Below are 17,800 nucleotides of genomic sequence, written 5' to 3'. Positions count from 1 at the left end.
TCAGCCTGTGCCAAGTGATGTTTCATTTAGCCAGTTTTTAAACCTCTCAGAGCCTCAGCAGTCTCAGCTATAAAGTGGGGACGATGCTTTTTCATGGTGCTATCGAGGACAAAATTAGGTCACAGCCCAAAATACCTTCTTCTTCATATCAATACTCTCTAGCCTTTACTAACCCCTTCCAAACTGAAGCTATGATGTGGATAGGCCTCCAAAGCCCCCAGAGAACAGCCATTTATATGCCATCACTTCTTCTAATCAGTTTCTAGAATAGTGGTCACCTCATTCTTAGTGAGACACGTATATGGATGAATCCCCCAACCCCTTACTGCTTATTTGGCTACTAAACTTATTATCAATTTCTTTAAAACAAATTTCTTTCAATTTCATTAAACAAAAGTGAGATAAAATTGGCTCAAGTCCCCCCAAAAGAAATGAACACAAATCTGCGTGACACTGGATGCCGAGTTCCTTCAATCCAGAGCCTCCTGAACACTGCAGAGACTGGAAACCTGTCCCACTGTGATGCACACTTCCCCCACCCTCTGACTTCTCCTCCCTCCCCTTTCCCATTTCTCTCTGCTTATGCCCTTTCTTCCCTCCCTTTCCCCTTTGAATGTTAAAAATGTCCACTAGGTATCCAGTGTATTTCTTCCTAGCCGACCCCATTTCTACCTAAACACCCAGAACCCAAGAATCTGGAAAGAAGAACCGATTGGGGGTAGTCAGAAAGATGGAAGTCTCTCAGGGCTTTGAGTCTGCTCTGCCCCAAGGAAACCTAGTATGCGCAGATGCACTTGTATAATTGTGAAGCCATATGCCCACTGGCCTAATTCTGCAGAAAAGGAACAAGCCATAAAACTAAAACATAATCAGTCAGAATGATGATAACCATTGATTGGACAGTTCATTGATACTAATGTACATTAGATCCAAAGATCGGCACGTGTGCTTCCTGATTTAGGATGCCCCAGATTGACACACTTGAGAGGTTGTTAAGAATACCCATTTTGCTCTCTCCTGCAACAGAAATAATTGAGGTTCTGCAAGGAAAACAGATGCATTCTGATGGGAAAGCCCTTAGTCAGATGGCCTCTAACAAAGTTGTGCTTTGAAAGTGAACCTGTCTTAAGCTTTTGTCCACCTCCTAGACCTCCACGTTTCACCAGAGATTCGGGGTGATGTCTTTTGTCTGGGGCAATAGGGAGTTTGCAATGAACCCTCTGACACTGTCCCCAGGAGAGAAAGCCTGCGGTGGCACTGTGTGGGCAACACCTCCCTGGTTACTTGTGTGCTCTGAGAACACACCCTGCCGAGTGCATTCATCACAATAGCCCATGTGTGACCTAAGGAAAAGTCCTTGAAAACAGTGAAACAAGACTCTCAGTTGAAATCTGGAATCCATTCCAGTCTTACACAGGAAGAAAATTAGGCATAGAAAAACAAAGCCCATCGTTCAGAGAAACCTGGAGAGGCTCTGGCTGACATTAAAATCGAGGAAGATTTTTTTTTTCCCCCTCACTACTTTGGATTTCATAAAACATTTTCATCTGATCAGCCCCAAAGCTGCTAGAAAATACCATGTGGTTAGCTGATGGCAATGACCGGTTTCTCCAGTGAATAAAACAGGCAGAATAAGATCAGAAATGCTGAATGACATTTTATAATTCACTCACTTGACTCTTTTGCGCATAACTAAGTAAATGCTATTCTTCTAAACATAAGGGGGCAATACTACCATTTCCCCCTTTGGATTAATGTATTGGCAATAATAGGGGTAGTAGGGGTGGGAGTTGGAGGCAGAAAGAATAGCTGTGCTCCCTGGGCCCCATATCCATGGTCGAGTTCATCAGCCCCGACCTCATGGGCCTGGAAATATTTATTCACTTAGAACATGAATCAGCAGAGTGGTGTGCTTGCTCAGTGAATTCAACTCAGCAAAGGTTTGTGGACTAACACTATTTTTATAAGTACAGACCAATTCTCTTTTGTTTCCAGCAACATTATTCACCATTAATTTGCCCTATTATATGATTTCTTGCATGCATGTAAATGATTCTTAATCTGTACTATTTTGGGGGGCATATTCCTTCTTTGCTAACAATTGGAGAGGCAGGGTGATAGTCAAGTAGTGGTATAAAATCCAGTGAAAAATCAATTAGCAGAGAAATCTGTTTGGAATTGGAACTTAGAATCCATCTAAAGTTTGTCTAGAAAATCCCTCAAAAGGAAGACAGACCCTGAAGGAATAAGAAGATTCCAGAACCATCCAGATGGGGGCATACTGTCTCAGACCCAGAACCACAACACTATTCATTTGCAAATGAAGAAATTAATTTTGTTTTTTTCTTAAGTACCTTCACAGTTCATTTTTTATTTTCCTTTAAAAAAAAAGAAGGTAAATGGCATTACTTTGGTCTCCAAAACAGATGCCAGTTTGAACTTTATTCTGCCAGCAAGTATTTGGTTTGGCTCTGAAAGGGTTTGAGTTGAAAAAATATTTGCCGAATCCAAAAAGATTTAACGAGCTTTGCTGCGAGGCTGGTGCCATTTGGCACGTCACGGGGGCTGTGGCACAGTAAAGAGAGCTCTCTTGACCACAGATTTTATTTGCCCAAAGTAGCCAACACTGGGAGTTCAGTTGATTTCTCGGGTCAAGAAACTGCACATCAGATGAGTGAAGTTTTTAAGCGAAAGTGACCAAAATGGGCTTCAAAAAAAACTTGCTGACATTGAAAAGGAAGTCCCTGGGGCTGGCTCCACCCCGTGTGGGAGGTGATGGCTAGCTTTCAGAGCTGTCCATAACCTCCTCACACCAACCAACACGCACAGTCTCCAGTGCAGTCAGCAGACCAGATAAACCTCAAAGTTCTAGCAAATGCCTTCCTTATACAATATCAGACACTAAAAAATCTGCTGGGCTGTATTTTATAGTCACTTGATACTTGACTAATTTTGGTGTTAGAATTTAACTAAGCAAACACTGAATGACCTATTTTAAATAACTTCTCTAAATAGTACCAGCAAGTTTACTTTGTATTGCAGAGAGAGAGGGGCATGGCTTTATCAATCTTTAGTGGAATATAGATGCATAAATCTATCACTGAGATTGGAAAGAATGACCTCAGCGCACACAAATATCACGTTAAAAGTCACTGAACCTTGTCACCTGAAGTCACGCTTTTTAGTACAGGTTGCAAGGAAATGAAGCCTCTCATCCTTTCAAATCAATACCACATCTGACAACTATAACAAAAAAACCACAAAGCATTTCCATAACAGTGTGTACTTAAGAATTAAAGGTCTGTGTTAATGACATTTGGACCAAAAAAGTTCACTGAAGCTGTAATTACCTTGAAGAAGGACTTAGAACTTTGGATTATTTCACATAATGAGTAAATCCCACCCCAACTTCTATGGATCTCCCCAAACCTCAATTGTCCCTTTCATTAACACCAGCGCCAATGTAACACTTGGGACATGCTTATCTGATGCCAAGGGTCTGTAACAAATATCTTCAAAGGGAGCCAATCTCTAAACTCTGCCTTTCCAGAGAAAGAGCAATATGGGGGGCGGTGGAGGGGAAAGGAAGCCTTCTACCTGGCTTAACTAACATTTGGGTGTCAGAGTAAAAATCAGAAGAAAAATTCATGAAGTAATAAAAGGATGATTATAGCAGTTATTTACCATTTTGGCTTCTGAATGCATTGGCTGGACTTGGGGAGAAGCACAGGGGTTACTGAGATTTGGACCTTGCATCCCCATGATGCTGGAGTTCACTGACATTTGTCTCTCCATCTAAGAGAAAGGAAAGCAACAGAATTAGAAGTCTGAGAAAGACAGTCAAGGCATAGACAAAGATGCCACTTCCCTTTCAAGCAGATCCTTTAGCATTTCTTTGAAGAAGCCCCAGAAACCCACAGGCTTGGTACATGGTGAGCAATGCACCCCTGAGCCTTGAGCTGAACCAAGGACATCAAGGAATCACTCAAAGCTGTGCCATCTAGGAAGATTCCCCATGCAAAGAGAACTGTGATGTCATGAAAGATGATTTCCAAACAAAATCACTGAATATTTCCACTTTTGCATCCATTCCAAGTACCACTAATTATGCTAATTTTTATGGCTGTAAGAAATAATATATGCATAGAAAAATGCTAAAAGGATATATAATATACCAAGTGGTATCTCAGGATATCTTTGATATATTCCCCTATAAATTTTATATAGTAAACATGAATCTTTGGGGGAATAAGGAAAAATAAACAATCTTAAAAGCCACATTTCCCAATGCACTGGGTCTTCCTGTTGCTCCATTCCATAAATACAGTTGAAATGAGGCAGCAGGAGTGTTTAAGCCACTGCCTGGGTGTATCTTTTCCTTCTGAACTTGGTCAATGCCTCACTGAAGAACTGAGCCTTAGGTAGCTGCAGGGTTTGGATTACATATGAATGACTGCTCCCGCAGTATCCTCCTCTGGCCTTCTGTCCCTTCAGAATTAACATCATCCAAATACCTGAGCTGGGTTATGTTATTTTTGTCTTCAGGGTATGCCTATTAAGAAGTAAATGCAAGGTAAGTGTCCCTTATCCAATGTGCCTGGGACCAGAAGTGTTTCAGATTTAGGATATTTTCAGATTTTTCAAATATTTGCATATGATAATAAGATATGCTGGGATAGGACCCAAGTCCAAACATGAAACTCATTTATGTTTCATATACCCCATATATGCATAGGCTGAAGGTAATTGTATATAGTTTGTTGAACACTCCCACATTTGACTACCACCATCACATGGGGGCAGATGTGGGATTTTTCAATTGTGGCATCATGTTGGCACAACCAAGTTTTAGGTTTTGAATTTTCAGATCAGGGATTGCTCAACTTCTACAGCAAAATTTTTATTTGAGTCAAGGAAGAACTGATTAATAATATTTTCTGTTTGGTAGAAAATGAACACTTCACAGAATAAGCTAAAGCAAGTACATTTATTATTAATATCACCCAGAAAATAACTAGACTTTCTTCAGAGGGAAAACCAATTCTTCAATATAATTACCAAAGGGTGAACATAAAAACAATAGCTGAAAATTTGGGGAGCCAGGTATTCACTCTAAGTTAACCTGGGAAGTGTTGGAAAATATGGGTGTTTCTAATCAGTGGAGGTTCAAAGGATGGAGCATGGAAATCCCACCAATTAGAGGGAAGCTTGAGTGTGATCACTGAACTAAATGACCGTGCTTAGTCAAGGGGTCTTCTCTTGCCGAGATTCTGCCACTGTGATTCCTTTTGTGTCTACTCCAGGGGTTGGGTACAATTATGACATTAGTCTTTGAATTAGTAAAAGTGTTAGCGAAAAGCTCTCTCCTGACTGACAGGTGGGTGCTTAGCCTGATTTTAGCCAATAAGCTGATCAGTTATCCTGCAAGGTGTGGATACAGGAAACTTTCAAGAGGAGCTAGTAAAAGCAAATTTTCCATGTATTCCCGAGTATTTCAGTAAAACTTTTTGAGCCTTATCAATTCAGTAAAAATAAAACATTCACTCCATGTATCTCCTAAATCTCTGGGCAGCCTAAAAGTCTAATCTTTCAATCACTTTTTAAAAAATTGTAAAATACATTTAACATAAAATGTACCATTTTAACCAGTGGTAAGTGCCATGAAGTTCATCAAGTTCAGTGCCATTAGGTACATTCATGTACTCTAGTGGGTAAGTCATAAAGAAGTCAAGAGTTTAATTGCCTCCCAAAATGTATTGCTACATTAATACAAATTTGTATTACTACAAATCCTATCAGTATGTATAACCATAATGCACCAATAAAAAAAGTGGGAAAAATACATACTACTTATAATCCTCACTCTCAGAGGCTGGAAATGGGAGAGTCAGAATAGCATTTGACCCCTTCTTCCTCTTTGAGAGGGAAACCCAAGTCCAAATGAGCTTTTTCTCTTCAATTTTCCAAAGAAGGATCTTTTATAAGTACAGATGTTTGTCCAGTGTCTTCTAAACTACCAGCTGTACCAAGAGCGGAGAGCAGTCTGCTCGTGGCTTCTGAATCCAGAGTCAGCAAGCCTTCCATTTTTGGGAAAAGTTTTCATCTATGACTATTTCTACTCCATGACTCATCATATACTGGTTTCAAACTGGCTTCATTTTTCTATCTATTAAAAAATATTGCATTTTCCATCTTACTGACGATTGTCACATAGACATACAGCGTGGGCAAAGCGCCTCCTCGAAGTAAGGACAAGGCCCCATCTGCACTGTGAGCTCAACTTTAAAAAGTTGCCTGGAATTAAGAGGCCAGGAGATGGAACAAGTTTGTTCAATAATGGGTAATATTCAGCACTGCTGGTAAACATCCAGGCAGGGACTCCGGGGTGCTGCTCAGTGGCATAGTGCTTGCTTCGCATGTGCAAGGCCCTGAGTTCAATCCCCAGCACCACAATAACTCCCAAATAAAGAATTTTCCCCTCTTCACACACTGGAAAATAAAAGCTAGACTGTATATATGTCACTGAGCTTTTGTAATAGTAAATGTAAAGTTCATGTTCCCAAATTATTAATGCATTTGACTTTCAAGACAAGAAATTACACCCTCTGAAGTCCTTGAAGGCAAAACCTGCCCTGGTCTTCTTAATCTCCATCATCTAGCACTGTGCTTGCATAAAAAAAGGTGCTTAACAGAAGTCTGTGGAATGAATAAATGATGACATCATTTTCCTTCTGACCTATGTTTTGTGAAATGTGCATCCTGGCAGCAGGCATTACAAATCAGGTATGAATCTCACCTTCACCTAAAGACATAGTCTGCAGATTTAAGCCCAGGGAATTGTGGTTTCCCAGAGCGTGATCTTTGGGGAAAGATCCAAGTTATAGCAGAGGAGCTGGTGACAGGACACTAAGGAAGAAAAGTCTGGATTTCTAGGGCCTGGAACTCTTAGGATCTACTTCTGAAAGACACTGCGTTATTTTCCATTAGTAACATTTGCTTCACTCAAGACCAGGGCTTCTCAAGCTCAACACTGACATTTTGGATCAAGGAACTCTTTGTTGTGGGCACTATCCTGTGTATTATAGGATGCTTAGCAGCATCTGTGGCGTCTACCCACTAAGATATCAGCTTCCCCATGCCAGTCCAGTGCCGACAACTAACAGCATATCCGGTTTTTGCCAAATACCCCCTGGGGGACAGAACCACCCCCAGCCGAGAATCACTGCTCTTGGCTGACACCTACTGTCATGGCAGCTCTACACGTCATGCACAAGGGTTTGAGAACTCCCGAGGGAGTGGCCTCCCTGCCTTTTAGTCTATACTGGCTCTTGACCATGAACCTGAATCTTTGCTTCTATCCTAAAGTATGAACAAGAGGTCAGGCTGTATGATGGGATAATGTGGAAACTGGTGCCGGGTATCTTTTCTCAGAGCCCTTTCAGCCCAAGTGTCCTAACTTTATCCCTAGGAATGGTCCACAGCTTAGCCAAACTGAGGTGGGGGAAAGTTGTCTGTAGTAGTATTTTTCTGAATACGGCATAGAGAATACTAATTTTGGACAAGAGGAAGTCAGAACCTAAAGGAAGACAACTTGTGATGGAAACTTCGGTACAATTGGTTAAGTTGAATAAAATCTGGGCTAACTGCACTGAGGTGCTATTCTCCACCATCTAAAAAAAGTCTAGGGAGAGCATTGCAGGTGAAGTCAATTGGCATCACCTGTCCACCCTCTAGCTCAAGGTTATAGTGGCTGTTTCTAGCCAGGACAACCAGGCATCTGTAGTGGGCAGGCCAATTGCTCTCAACTGAATCCACAAGCCCTTCTGTATCCCCCAGCACCCTCCTGCAGAAAGGAGCACACACAGTCCTTCACCAGGGCCGGTCTGACCTCTCAGGTGAGCTGAGATATGCATTCCATTTACTACACTCCTAAACCACGTGACACTGGACAACTCTCTTCAAAACTTCTTACTCGGCTTATCATCTATGAGGCGATTATATCAGTAATTATAGATACCATATCCCCACAAGATTGCTGTGAGGATAAAATGATCTAAAAACATGGAGAATAACTTCAAATACTTTGCAAAATACTGCTAATCAGTTGTGGGAGGGTTTGGGTTGAATGTAGGGCTTTAGAGGACTCCTGCAGCCCTGTAAATAACACCACCAGTTATATTCACCAACACACAATCTAGGGAAGAAAGAAGGAAAGGGAGGAGGTGGAAGGACAGAAAAACTGCTTTGTATTAGTCCAAATCATTCTGGTATGATTATCTATTACTTTCAGAAGGGATCATATGATGATTATGAGTAGAGACTCAGGAGTCAGACTACCTGAATCCCGATTCTATCACCTATCAGCTGTGTGACGTCAGCCAAGAAACTCAGTCTCTCTGCCTCTGTTTCCTCATGTGTAAGATCAGTATAATAACAGTACCTACCTCATGGGATTGCTGTGAAAGTGAAGGGAGGAAATGTACATATCATTTAGTAGGTGAAAGAATGGGCTTTGGAGACAGAATTTCTGGGTTCAAGACTCCACAGCTCTGCTTTTCAGCTGAGCAAGTGACTTGCCTGACTTTGCTCCTTCAGAAGATGGGGACAGTAAAAGACTCATCTCAGAATGTTGTTCCTTGTGTTAACAAAGTACTTGGAAAGTGACCAACATATGGTAAGTACTCAATAAATGCTGCTAGCATGATTTATAGAACATGATATGGATAAACACATATTAGCAGCTATTATGTAGGATCATTATTATCATTATTACTATAATTATAACTCTCAGTTCTGGCTAGACCACTCACTGGCAATTTAAAGCCACTGTATACTACTCAAGTTGGGGACTCCAGAGTGCAGTCATCCATCAATATCTGCAGAGAACTGGTTCCAGAACACCCCTTCCCTTTTGAAACTAAAATCTGCAGACACTCAAATCTTTTGTATCAGATGGCTTAGCATTTGCTCATAACCTATGAACACTCTCCTGTATAATTTAAACCATCTCTAGTTTTGAACCAGTTATCACCAGCAAGAAGATGAGAGACCCTGTCTCATAGCAAGGCGCTGAAGTCCAGGAAAGTAAGTAAGATGCCTGGGGATGGGCAACGGGGCCGCAAAGGCAAACTGGCACTTCAAAGCCCTGAACAAGTGCAATTTATGTTTAATTCCTGAAACAGGGTTGCAAGACTTTATTCAAGCTCAGCCCTCCCCTCTGAAGCAGCTGCTTTCTTGACAGACAGCTTAGAGGTCAGTTTTCCCTTTCCTCTTTTAAGAGTGGCAAGCCACAGGCTGGGGGATGTCATGAGTAGAAAAGTAGTGATAGAGTGCATGCCTAGCAAGCATGAGGCCCTCAGTTCAACCCCTAGTACCATAAAAAAAAAAAAGCTAAAAGAGTGGCAAGCCATAGTTGGAGTGAGGTGCTCCAAAGAGACACCCAGAAACTCTTACTGGCATCAAGACGGCAGAAGATCCCGGCATTGTAGGGTTGGGCAGGGTCCCAGGCATGGAGGCTGGCATGGGCTGTCTCTGTCTGTTGTGGAGATGTAGCAGAGAAGATAGAGAGCCTGGGACAGGCCTGAAACAAAGAAAACAAACAAACATTATTTCCAATGCTCTGAGCCTGTCTCACCAGAGTCCAGGAGCAGTGGGGACACCACCCGTCCAACGTGCAGCTGATCAGACCCACTGATGGGACAATCACATAATTGTGGATATTAGGGAAATAATAACAAATAAAATACAAGTCTGATTTCCTTTGCTGCTTCCTAGATAACACATCAAATTCTACTTCATTTCCTGATCCTTGTTATCTAACTGATGTTCAATAAAAACAAGCCAGTAAATCTCCCATAGCCCTTGCTTCTAAGGAAAGGGATTTTGTGGTGGAATCCTGGGTCTGAGCCTTTGAAGGGTCTCCGGGCTGGAGATCTGGCTCCGTGTGTTCAACACACACTCTCCCACACCCCTGCCTGGAAGCTCACCTGGCTTTGCTCTGGATACACTTTCATTCTCTGAATTTGCTGGATAAACTCCATTTGTGAATTCCTGACAGAAATCGATTTTGACTTTTTCATAGTTCTCCACAATGAGTGGAAAGAAACAAAGTCAGGACACAGACCAAAGCAGCCCGCCCATGGGTCACAGCACTGTGGCCAGCCTTTCCCCGGTGAGCTCTCCATCACCAAGCTCTCATTTCCTAATAACTCGAGGTGTTAGGCTGTTTGACAGAAAACTGATTTGGGCCTGACCTGCAGAACTTGGGTAAGCATTCCTTCGGGGAGTACACAGTTTGAGCTGTTGTTTCAATTTGGAAAAAAAAAAAAACACAAAAAACCCAGAAAACTTTAAGAGCCTTACATTGATTTAATGAGCCAGGGAATGTAGAGCTGAGGGAAAAAGGGAATTATTTGTGTTTATTAAAAATGGCAAACAACTGACCTCCCCGGCTAAATTTTGAATCTCCTGATGGGTTTGCTCTGGGGAGCAATATAAATGTCAAGCCATTAAATTAAAGACTTAACAACAAACAAAACAAATAAACCAAAAGCTCTCGGGCCCTCTGAGTCTTCCATGTTAAACCACTGTATTCTGAATGTTGGGCTAGAAACTTGTACTTTCAGAATTAGTGCATGTTCTAAAGAAAAAAGAAGACCCCCTCATGCAAAGAACTGAGTAAGGCTACAGCCATATGCTCCAGGCAGGCCCAGGCCTGGCCTCCATTAGGGGAAGCACAATCTCTGCTAGAGTTCCCTTGGAGTAGGGAAAGGAGGCCCTTCTTTGGCGTCTCTGGATGACTCACAGGGAAGTGGGAGACTGAGCTGGGGAAAGAGAATGCCAACACGTTCTTTCTTCACATTGCTGTTAAAATTCCAAAGATTAAGTTTTCCACTCTTTTTGCCCAAGAGCTCTTTTGGAAATGTAGCTAACCATCATGGTCACACACATCCTAGAAGGATTAGTCATAATTAGTCAAGATTTATACGCTCAGGAAGGTGAATATATGGAACTAGAAAAGAATAGAAAGCCCTTTCACAGAAGTTATGTTTATGTACACAAATCACAATCTGTTTTATTAGTAGGATGTATGTATGCGGACATACCTAGAAAGGCTGATGTAAGGAGGTGGGAACAATGAAATGAGCATTTTTTCAGAAATGCAAATGAGGTACGAAGGGTATTTCCTGATGTGTGCCCTTGGGGCATCTGGAGTACACACTGACAATAAGGTGTGTACTCCAGGTGAAGGTCCTCAAGCTTTCCTAGTTTGGGGGAACTGCTGGTTCCAATGCTCCAAAATACCACAGAAGGTTGTGACTTCACCAGGTTCGTAAAGTATATTTCATTCAGAGGTGAATAGCTCGAGTCAGATAGGTATGGAATGTGGCCCTGTCAACAAAGCTTGTTTTATTTTCTCCAGTCTGAATGTTTTGTTTGGGAATGCGATTAAAAAGAAAACTGTTGTATGTCACAGCATATAATGTTCAGTAATAGTTCCTCCAAACCCAGGATTAATTATCTGGACTCCCCAGTTTCATAATAAGCAAGATCCATTGAGGGGACCCCTCATCACCCATCTACCCATTCATTAGTATCTACCCAATCTGCAGAGATGGATATACATGCATCTACATATGCATACACACACACACATACGCGCGCGCACGCGCACACACACACACACACACATGCACGAACATGCACGCACACACATATACTGCCTGTGACCATATATCTGTCACTTGAGGAAAGCTTCAAGGGCCAACAGGAACAAACACACACTGTTATAGGAAAGACAATGAAAAACATTTCTTTGTATTACTTGGATTCACGATACCATGATCGTGAGCATCATTCACGTTCAGTTTCTAACCTGACATATTAAAAACAACTCTGGTCATCAGTTTTTATTGATGTGTTCTTTCTGAAAAAGAAATCAATTAAACAACTCAATAGTGATGTGAAAGGGAATGCAAAAGTAATTAAATTTAAAATGAGTTTTCATTTTACCCAAATGATGGAAACTATCATATGGAATAGTTGGGGAATGGTGTGTTTAATGTAATTCAATGCTCTGATTAGGTTAGTTATTTCCACGCAATGCACAGATCTACTAGATTTTAAAATATCAAGTATTTTCTCACTAATTAAGAAAGACTTTCAGGGTATTGGGCTCTCTTGGGATTATAATAACAGCTTCCAAATGGTAACAGTCAGACTGATTAGCAACATATACTTGGGTGGGAAAATGGTTTTTTGAGATCCCTATATGTTTGAATTCTGAATAATTCTGAGGTTCACACAGACTTTATAAATTATTTCCCAACTCCCACTTATCATACTGATAGAGTTTTCTAGGCTTCTTGCTTAGGCTTTTACACCATAAAAACTGAAAAGAGTAAACTGCCTATCCATCCTTAAGTATATCAAGGAGCAGGGCTGAGGTATTGCTCAATGGTAGATAATTGTCTAGCATGCACAAGTGTGTTTGATTCCCAGCACCAGTAAATAAAGAAATAAAATAAAATACAGGACCAGACTGAAGAATTTTCTATGTAACTAGGCCCATAGAAGCAAACATTTGTCTAGAATACTTGAATTGTTGAAGCAAGAGTGGTATTGGAATAATTGCATTAATTGTCTAACTCCCTTTATGTGTTCTAAAAAATGAATTATTGTTATTTAATATAGTATATGGGCAGAAAACTTTTTATATTGCTCTTGAACAACGTTTCATATTTTTCAAAGGATTATCACAGCCCTAATTTCACATGACTTGAAACAATGCCACGTGGTAGATAGGTAGCATTATTCCCACTTTACTTGGGAGCAAACTGAATCCAGGTACGTTCAAATTTGCCCAAGGTCACACAGGTCATGAAAAGGAGCAGGGCTTATACTCAGCTTGCAATACAGAGCTTCCCCCAGTACACCTTGCTAGCTCCCACAACTAAGTTATTATTGATTTTTTAATGCTAAAATAAACTCATGGTCCATTTCCTTTGATATTCATACTGCTCCCTGGACTTTGCATGAAGTAGTAAAACACTGGGGAAACTGCTAACATGCTAACACGAGAACTCTCTTATCCATTCGAAATTCTATTTTCTTCCTTCAACAAAAACAACAAAATAAAAACACAAGCAAACAAAGACCTCCCCAAACAACACATTAGATTCTGCAAGTAAGATGACAAAATAGCAATAAAGTTGTGAAAACAAAGACCCAACAGTCTTTCCTCCAGTGCAGGCTTGTTGCCATGAGCTAATAATTCCAGACTTTGAGCAAGCCGAGCCTCCTTTTTAATAACCATATGCCTCTAGGTAAAGTATTTCTACTAAAAATTATTGAGGCATGGAACAAGGTAAGATGTGTGAGCTCATGTTGGATTGTTCAATTACTAAACTGAGTCCTGCAGCATTAAGAGTTTTCCAACTTGACAGATTATTCCTCTTTATACACTTGTATAAACATACTGCTTACGGCTGAAATCTATGTAAGCTTTTCTTTCAATTAAAATGTCAAGGATGACAGACTGTGTTTTCACTGTCCTTAGTAGAATGATAGGTACCACAGCAAACGATTTCATGTCCTCATTTTTCCCCCCAAAAAAGGATGTTTTCCAGTCTGGGGGTGTCTGAAAATCCAGGACTGTGTCTCCAGTCTTCCTTGTTCCCCGGGGCAAGCCTCGCTCTCTCTAAGGAGCCAAGGGCCAGAGTGTGGGTTTGCAAGGCCTGAGAGGGTCTCTGTGGAGTGCTCTCTTTCTCCGATCTTTGAAAGCCCTATGGTCCTTTTCAAGCCCTATGGTCCTGGATTGCCTATTCAACTGTCAGGACAGACAGATCAGCCAGCGATGTGCTCAGGCAAAGGAAGAGGACAGTGATGAAGAATATTATCTTGGAAAACTGGAACATCAGTGTTAGCATGGAAAGGCCATAGACATCAAAGAAACCTTAAGACGATAGAGAAATAATAATGTCAGGACTCGATGGGAAGCAAAATTTTAAAAACTTCAGAGCAAGCATATGGAAAGAAGGTCGGGGCAGGCAGTAGGAGATTCAGAGGTCATATTGGAAGAGACTTTTCTGAATTTTGGAGTTCTCCATTTCACCTGTCCAATGAATAGGCAGGCTGTAGGCGATCTCAAAGTCCTTTGGAGTTCTATTCCGTTCTCAGGTTTGACATGAAAGCTAGAGGCTTTTAATTGAGTCAGACTCTAAGCTCCATTAAGACATTTATTCGCCCCTCACTGCTGCGTGCCCAGGGCTTAACTCAGCATCTGGAAGGTAGGCGGCAGTCAGTGTCTACGTTCAGTGATATTAAATATTAAATGACAAAATAGCAATAAAGAATCTAGTTCTTAATACCAGGACTACATCTGGAACATGACTAGACCCCAAACAGAGGGTGTTCCGAGAAAGGGCCTTACAGTCTATGGGGTCCACACTTATTTCTCTTGTAAATGTAATATCATTTCACACACAGACTAGAAAAAGGGTATTGATTGCTCACTCTGCTTGCATTTGCTTATGAAAAGAAATATGTGCTTCTTTTGTGTCTTCTTTTTTTAAAAAGTATTTTTAGTTATAGATGGACACAATTCCTTTTATTGTATTTTATTTTTAATGTGGTCCTGAGGATCAAACCCAGTGCCTCACACATGCCAGGTAAATGTTCTACCACTGAGCTACAACCTCAGCCCAGATCTTCTTAAATAAATTCTTTTGGCCTAATCTGACAAACTGGTTTTATCCAGGGTGGGGAGAGGGAATAGCTAAAGAAGAGAATATGAACACTTAAATCTTAAGAGAAGGCATTTTCTATTGTGAAATGCTTATTTACTCATTCTTTTACAAAGTGAAATTTTAAAATTCCTGTTTTTGAAAAGAAAGCAAATTGTCACGACAATCAGTTAGAATGTGAAATGGAAAGACGATATATTAATTTATTCCATGTGTAATAATTCTACTATAAAATGGTTAGTGAAGAACATGGGTTCAGGAGCCAGACTACACTACCTATGTTGAAATCTGAGCTCTGCCATGTACCAGCTGTGCTATTGTGGACAGATTACTTGATCTCTCTGTGCTTTGGGTTTTTCAATTGCAAAATGGAGGTAACAATGATATTTACCTCATAGCTTTATTGAGATATACTACATGCTAAATAAATTAAATGTTTAATAAAAAGTAATTTTATTCTGAAACACCAAACAACAGACAATCCCCTTATTTCAATCAAGAAATTATTTAAGTATGGAATCTTAAAGACCACTAGTCCTTACCTTTAATTAAGAAACTACACTTTGATCAATATAAAAATGTTCAATATTTCCTGCATATTTATTTCTTTAAAAATTCATCCACTTATGACCAAGACCTTCTATAGAAGCAAATGGACTTCTCTCACCCACAATTTTGGAGAATTGCAAAATGACTTCATGTTATTTCTCAGAAAGAGCCCTTGCAAATATTTCCTTAGAATGGAACTAAAATAATTCTCCAGAGATCAGTCCTCAATATCTTGTTTTTCCTGAACAGTGACAAAATCCAACAGAAGCAATGATTGGGAAGACAAGAAAGGTGTTTAACCTACATTTAAAAGCACATCATTTAATTATTGTATTAACTGAAAATAATTCAAGGAGACACAATAGGATCCTGTTGCCATATCTTTTTTGAATGACTTCATAGTCTGCCCCAAGTCTCACCACCAATCTTCTAAAGATACACAGGCCAATACAATATTTCCCCTTTTAACAAAGGAGACAAAGAAATAGAAACATTTAGCTCTAGAAAGGTATGAATGCACCAGCAGCTTTAGTTAAAACATGCATTCTCACCAGGTACTGTGGCACACACCTGTAATCCCAGGTACTGGTAAGGCAGGAGGATCTCAAGTTCAAGGCCAGCCTAGGCAATCTAGAGAGATCCTGTCTCAGAATAAAAGTTAGAAAGGGCTGGAATGGAGATCAGCACTAAAGTGCCTGCCTGAACCTTGTGAGGCCCTGGGTTCAATCCCTAGTACCACAAACTAAATAAGCAATATAAATAAATTAATTAAAACAAAATAACAAGAATTTTCCTTTTCCAAGATTTCTTAGGTCCAACAGAAGATCTCTATTAAAAAGATGACACTTCCCCTCAAGAATTTCTCCCTCCCTACCTCAGAAAACTTGGAATGGGTCCATCATTTGACCCAGCTATCCCACTCCTCAGTTTGTACCCAAAGGATTTAAAATCAGCATATCACAGTGACTCAGCCACATCAATGTTTATAGCAGCTCAATTCACAATAGCTAAACTATGGAACCAAACTGGATGTCCTTCAACAGAGGAATGGATAAAGAAAATGTAGTACATATACTCAATGGAATATTACTCAGCCTTAAAAAATAAAAATTTATGACATTTGCAGGTAAATGGAGGGACTAGAGAGTATCATGCTAAGTGAAATAAGCCAATCCCCCAAACCCAAAAGCTGAATGTCTTCTCTGATAAGCACATGCTGATCCATAGTGGGGATAGGGAAGAATAAAGGAATTTTGGTCAGTGTAGAGGGGAGTCAGGGGAGGGGTGGGGTTGTGGGCATGGGAAGGATGGTAGAAAGAGAAAGACATTATTACCCTATATTACATGTATGATTATGCTACTGGAGTGACTCTGAAACATGTACAGCCAGAGGAATGAGAAGTTGGGCTCCATGTGAGTGCAATATGTCAAAAAGCACTCTACTGTAAAATAAATAAATTTTTTTAAAAAGAATTTCTCCCTTCCTACTTTTCTTTTGATGACACATTTAGGTGTTCAGGAATTTTTTCCTCTATATCTATATCCTATTTTCTGCCTTACCCTAGTCTGCCATCTTATCCTATAAACTGGTAAAATAGCAATGTCAAAACAGGTTGCTATCTGGGGGATGGGAAGTCTGTCTCCCTGTGACAGAACGTGGCAAAGGTCCAAAGATTCCCACCCTCTAGCCTCTGCTGCCTCCTCAACTGCGACCCTGGACTCCACACACTCCAACCAATCCTGACCCTCTCCCACCTTCCAGAAAGTTCCAGCTTCCTTCCTGCCACAGATTCCTGATGTAATCCTTGCCTTCTCTAGGTAACCACACCAGGATGGACCCTTTTTGTAACACTCTCAATGTACCCCCTACTTTCCCCTATCATTTATCACTATTTAGTCAATCAATGAATCAATCAATCAATCACTCATCAAAGATCAATCAAGCACCTAACATATGTCAGAATGGGTGTTATCATTTCAGAGGGGAAAACTGGTTTGGCCATGTAGGTCATTTGCATAATTCTTTTACAAATTTCCAATTGGGCAGGATATAACAAACAAATTAGGTCTGTTCTGTTTTCTCTTAGAGTTTACCATCTCAGTTGATTGGAGTTCATCAATGATGCAGAGATTTTTTTTTAAAAAAAATGAATTTCCTCCTAATTAGATAATAAATTTCATAAGTGAGAGATTGTGTCCGCCTTGTCTACCACAACAGAGACTTCTGAAACTTAAGAAAGTGCATGTGTCTTGTCGGTGTTTAATAAATTTTCTTGAATTAGTAAAAACATAGATATCAAGGATCTTCTTTCCCATTAACAAGGGTTCTTGAGAAAACAATATTCAATAAATGATCTTTGCTAACTAATGAGAAGAACGTAATTGATCTTCAAGTCATCAGCGAAATTCCAAAATTTACATTAACAACCTCATACAACCCCATTTCTATTCTTGAAAAGCATATGGGGGAGGAGGGAGGAGCCAGAGCGGCCGCCGCCTCTGCGGGA

The 17,800-nt window shown here is 40.4% G+C and overlaps 1 protein-coding gene across 9 annotated transcripts in view; it reads right to left on the bottom strand.

Moving 5' to 3' along the window:
- Window positions 1–17,800, bottom strand: part of Creb5 (cAMP responsive element binding protein 5) — a 401,653-nt gene that overhangs the window by 96,341 nt on the left and 287,512 nt on the right. For 8 of the 9 annotated variants that reach the window (XM_015490176.2, XM_048786389.1, XM_048786388.1 and 5 more), the window contains 2 exons: window positions 9,454–9,580; window positions 3,685–3,795 (listed from right to left, as the gene is read on the bottom strand). In XM_015490176.2, the coding sequence (XP_015345662.2) occupies window positions 3,685–3,795; window positions 9,454–9,580 (238 nt within the window). The remainder of the gene's footprint in view (window positions 1–3,684; window positions 3,796–9,453; window positions 9,581–17,800) is intronic. The other variant, XM_048786392.1, reaches the window with a different exon arrangement.

This window comes from Marmota marmota, unplaced genomic scaffold (assembly GCF_001458135.2).
Source record: "Marmota marmota marmota unplaced genomic scaffold, marMar, whole genome shotgun sequence".
Taxonomy (NCBI): domain Eukaryota; kingdom Metazoa; phylum Chordata; class Mammalia; order Rodentia; family Sciuridae; genus Marmota; species Marmota marmota.
The sequence above is the reverse complement of the archived record's forward strand: the minus strand, read 5'-3'. Positions and strand labels throughout refer to the sequence as shown.